The sequence below is a fragment of the Lucilia sericata genome, unplaced genomic scaffold, assembly GCF_015586225.1.
Source record: "Lucilia sericata isolate MDLA Ls3-8-SP2 unplaced genomic scaffold, ASM1558622v1 Contig006469F_arrow, whole genome shotgun sequence".
Taxonomy (NCBI): Eukaryota; Metazoa; Arthropoda; class Insecta; order Diptera; family Calliphoridae; genus Lucilia; species Lucilia sericata.
The window spans coordinates 12,522-17,912 of record NW_023997762.1 but is presented as its reverse complement, the minus strand read 5'-3'; the positions used below and the strand labels follow the sequence as shown (position 1 = coordinate 17,912).

Genomic DNA, 5,391 nt, shown 5'->3' with positions numbered 1-5,391 from the left:
TTACTAGAAAGTTGAAAAGAATCTGAAAAACTTTTTACTAGAAAAGTTGATCAGAATCTGAACAACTTTTTATTAGAAAAGATCTGAACAACTTTTGAATAAAAGAGTTTCTTAACAATTTCTTACTAAAAAATGTGTTAAATTTCTAAAATATGTACGACTCTTACCTGTAATCCCCGCAAACCTCCCATTGGTCCCGCTGCGGCTCCTCCCCCACCTCCTCCGCCAGCACCCATCATATGACTCGAACCATCACCCAAATCCAATTGCAAAGACTCAGGCATATCATTCGTACTACTAGCAGAACTACTAGCATTCGCTAAATGTAGCTGTCCCAACGAAGCCGTGGCCATAGCAACATCAGGCATCATATCTGATAAATGACCAGCATTAGGGCCATCCGAACAACCCATAGCACCACCCTCAGCACCGCCCATATCCAGCCCTAAAGCACTGCCATGAGCAAAACCCCGATAATCACCTTCGGTTATAAGGGCGGGCAAATCATTGCGATGATGTGCTGACGCCGAAAGTCTAGCAAAATTATGAGGCAGTCCCGAGCCCATGCCCACGCCAGAACCAAAACCTAAACCCAACAAACCGGCGGCATGTTGACGGGGGAATGTTAAATTTCTGGTATAACAGGCAGGCAGACCATCGGCCGCCGATGTTGAAGCAGCACCACATGATGTTGAGCCCGCATTCGAGCCCACCGAAGACGATAGATAACTAGCACCCATGGCCGAGTGTCTAGGCACTGAACCGGCCGAGGCTGCTGCCGGTGAGGGTGGTGGCGATTGATCATCATCCTCTAGCAGACAACAGTCGTCGACGGACTGCACCGTGGTCGTGGAGTCGGCCATATTTTGTACTTCATCTTGAACATTGCGGGTATTGCTAAGTAGTGATGTCTCTAGTAGATCCGACACAGCATCGGGTAGATTAAACTCTCTTACCACACGCAGACGTATTTGTCTATCGATTTCATGTTTGGACGAAAGAGGCAGATGTAAAGCCCTCTGGCACATGGGTGATTGCCGCAGTTTGTGTTCGCGCTTCAGCATAGCAGCCAAGGTTTGTGTATCGGGTGGGGGTATAGCAGCGGCAGCAGCTAAGATATCTACAGTATCGGTACCAGAGCCCACACCCGTATTACCTACACCACTATTCGAGGCGGCATTCATTCTAGAAACCATATACAAAGTATCGGGTATGTCGGGCATTTGTCGAGAACGACGCATTCTCATTAGCTCAGCTTGATGATGTGATGAAGTCATGCGATCTTCTAACAATGCCTTAACCTCTTCAAAGTATGGCATAAATAGGCGAGGCCTCACAAATAGACCTTGATTTTTTCCTCCCCTAATCCAAGCATTGATACGTAAATTCTCACGTTCATCGCCAATCATATGCGAGGGCGGTGTACTCACTAGGCCACGGCGTATTGCCTGGGCCAAAACTTCACTATTAGGCGGTAAGACATGATCCATTCTCACTAATGGCAAAAGGTCTGAGAGTATTTCTCTTAGTTCCACATCACTTAGATCGCGTTTCTTGACACCTTTTCTTGTTACCGAATGGGCAGTGTGCGATAAAAGATTCGGTTCTCGATCTTCCATGCGCCGTATGAGCTCCTGTTCTCCCCATTTGAGTACAGCCTGTAGAACTTCCAATTCGGAAGCTTGTAAAAAATTCGATTGCAAAACGTGTATAAGTTGCGATTTATCGAGTTGATGCAAAACAGGTGATGAGATGACTGCAGAGAATTCTTCGCGTAAATATTGGCAAGCTTGGCGGAAAACCCACGCAGAACCGTGGGGCTAAAGATAAAGTTGAATTCAAATTAATCTAAATATAATATTTTGCCTGTTAAAAAGCTTTTTACTAAAATAAAATGTTTTTAATCAAAAGACTGTTTAATGAGCTTTTTTCAGTTGAAAAGTTTTTAAAAAAAGCTTTTTCAAAAAACTTTGAACAAAAAGCTTTTTGAATACAACTTAAAAACAAATTTTTAATAAAAAGCTTTTTAAATAAAAGCTTTTAATAAGAAAGCATTTTCAATAAAAAGCTTTTTTAATAGAAAGCTTTTAATAAAAAAAGCATTTTTAATAGAAATCTTTCTAATAATAACTTTTTTAATAAAAAGATTTTTAATAATAGCTTTTTCAATAAAAAGCTTTTTAACAATATCTTTTTCAATAAAAAGCTTTTTGCATAAAAGCATTTTCAATAAAAAGCTTTTTGCTTAAAAGCATTTTCAATAAAAAGCTTTATAAATTTTCTTTCTACAAACATTTAATAATAAAAAAAATATAAATTTACCTGACTCCCCCACTTGAGCACCGTTGGCAGAGTGTCTAAGGTCAGCCACTCCAATATGAGATCCTCGCAACCTTGTGCTAAAATATCCAATTCTAAAAATCTACCAATTTGATATAGTTCCATGGCTTCCTCGAGCGGTGTTGGTCGTGTTCGACCCGCCGTCAAGGCATGAACTTCACCCAGCGAACCAGCCGCTGCTGTTCCCGAATTTGCTCCCCTTAAAATTAATGTTAAGTCTACGGTATCCAAGTAAATGGCATGTAAAAGAACACGAGCATAACGTTTTGGTATCACGGTTTCATCCAACACAATACGCGTCGGCACATGCAGAGCACGCTCTGCATATTCAGCATCCATATTACGTGTTCGTCTAGCTATGAGATTACGAAAGAAAGGCGATCGCGCGCTTAAAATCGCTTTGTGGCAAGGTAATTCCAGTTTCGGTCGGAAGCCGTATTCTGAATTCCCCGAATCGGGACGATTGTATTCGCCACCCAAACCCACTACGCCCATGGCTGAAGAGCCACTAATACCGCCTCCTCCACCGCCACCATTCTCGGAGGTAAACACCAAAGCAGCATCGGCATAATCTCCCGTTTCGAGCAGATAACGCAAATCATGTTCGAGAGGATTGGGCGTACCGAAATCATCGCCTAGTTGACGCAACAGACCAATATCCATGCTGGCATCATGGGGACATAGATCGCCGGTATAGAGATATCTTAGTAGGGAGGCAAACATTTGAACATCTATGGGTGAGGTGGGTAGCTCGAGACAAATACGAGCTCCAAAGCCGGGGCAACCGGCTAAAAGATCACGAAAATAAGTGCAACGTGAGGAGAGTATACAGCGGTGCACGGGAAATATGGCGCCACGGAAGACGAGATCACAGTCTGTACAAGTCTTCGTTTCAAAAAGAGCAGCAAGATCTTGTTTATAAGTGGTAGCGGGAGGACGTGCCAGCTCGGCTTGCATCTAAGAGAGTTAAAAGTTTAGGACGTTTTAAAATTAAAAAAATCATTCAAGAAATATTTCTCCACTTACCGATAAATCCCTTAGTGCTGCCAAAGCTTCATATTCTTCACACAATGCTGCCAGCTCTAAAGGAGTCCAATCCGAAACAAAATCTCTCAGCACTCTAGCATGATCACAGGCTTTTGAAGAACGCCGTCGTCTTATGAATTTACGTTTAAGGGTGGCAAAACCCGTAACACGTTTACGTCGTTGTTCCCGAAAATGGGGACCACCACCACCAGGACCCCCTAGCGAAGCGGACAGTAATGAATTGGCCCCTGTGGTAGGTAGTAATAAACTTGAACTAGTACTTGCACCCGCTGGCATACCACCACTACCACCGCCGCCAGATGAATGACCTTGTGATGTTGTCATTACAGGCGGATAACTACCAGTCGATGCATTGGCACCCATTGTAAATGTGTTTGTTGTTGTTGTTGGCTATTTTGTTTTTGTGGTTGAGGGGGCAAATGACGACAACAATGCAGTTAGCAAGAGATTAGAAAACCTTATGACGTAGTTTGTGTTTTTATGCTGTTTGTTTGTAGCAAACGCGGTTTCTAATCTCTACACTCTCTTTGCTTGGTTTTTAAAGTTTTTAATCAAAACATTTTCTTTATTTTAAGTTTGTGTAAATTTAATTTTAAACATAAATTGTGATTTACTGAGAGAAGGATTTGTCACAACTATGAGAAAAGCATAATAGTGATTTTTCTCGTTTTATTTGGGAGATTTTTTTTAGTCTGGAAAGAAAAGAAAAAAGAAATAAAATTATTTTTAATCGATTTTTTTATCTTCTGTTGCAAATAGCCCTTTCTCACTAAAGCATAGCCCTTTCTGCTAAAGTAGTTTCACTTAAAAGCTTTCTCGTTAAAGGTTATACTTTTTCCGAAATGAAAATAGTGTTTTTTTAATTAAGAGTTTTTCAAAAATTTTTTAATAAAACTCTCTTCACTCAAAAATTGAATTAAAATCTCTTTTAAATAAAATGATTATTAAAAAACACTTTTACTTAAAAGCTTTTTTTTGTTAAAATGCTTTTTACTATAAAGCTTTTTATTCAAACGTATTATTATTAAAATGTTTTCTTTTTAAATCTAAAGCTTTTTTATTCAAACGTATTATTATTAAAATGTTTTCTTTTTAAATCTATAGCTTTTTTATTAAAAAACTCTTTTACTAAAAACTAATTTAAAAAATTATATGTTTTAATAAAAAGCATTTTTAAAAGCTCTATAATAAAATTTTCGCTAAAAAGTTCTACAAACGTTTTTATGCTAAAACGTTCTGCAAAAGCTTTTTCACTAAAAGACTCCAAAAAAGCTTTTTTATTAAAAACCATTTAAAAGCTTTTTTAAACTAATAACAAACGTTTTTAATGCTCTTCAATGAGCTTTATATACTAAAAAAACTGTTCAGTAAAGTGTTTTTTAACTAAAAAGCTCTTCTCAATAAAAAGCTTTTCAGTGGAAGAGCTTTTGTAAAATTTTCTAATAAAACAACTTATTGCTTTTTTGTGAAAAGCTTTTTAAGTAAGAACTTCATTATAGAGCTTTTTTCACTAAAAAGTTCCACTAAAACGTTAAACTAAAAAAACTACAAAAAGCTGTCCAATAAACGATTTAAAAAGCAGTAAAAAATATTAGTTTAATAAAAGCTTTTTACTGAAAAAAGTTCCACAAAAGTTTTTTCCATTAAAAACTATTCAAAAGCTTACCAAAATAATGCTATTAATATCTACCAAAAAGCTGTTCAATTAACGTCGTAATATGATTTTTTCAAAGAAGATTTTTAAAATAAATAAAAAAAATCAATCAAAAACACTAAAATATGTTTTAGTAAAAAATTTTAATAAAAAGCTCTAAAATATGATTTCTTTGGGAATTTTTGACAACAAAAAAAAAAACATTCACTAAAACGGTTATTTTAATAAAATGCTTATTTCAAGCTTTTTTAACTACGGAATATTGTTCACAAAAAATATTTTATCACTTTAAAAGCTTTTTGTCACTGAAAGAAGTTTTTTCAAAAATAAGTTTAAATGTAGTTATTTTT

The 5,391-nt window shown here is 37.1% G+C and overlaps 1 protein-coding gene across 1 annotated transcript; it reads right to left on the bottom strand.

The window, feature by feature from the left end:
* Positions 1 to 167: 167 nt before the first annotated feature.
* Positions 168 to 4,079, bottom strand: LOC119615635 (BTB/POZ domain-containing protein 7; the record flags this gene model as incomplete). Its single annotated transcript, XM_037971644.1, has 3 exons — positions 3,367 to 4,079; positions 2,323 to 3,297; positions 168 to 1,820 (listed from the first exon to the last, which is right to left on the bottom strand). Coding segments are annotated over exons 1-3 (3,012 nt in total), but the record flags the coding sequence as incomplete, so codon positions are not given.
* Positions 4,080 to 5,391: the final 1,312 nt, after the last annotated feature.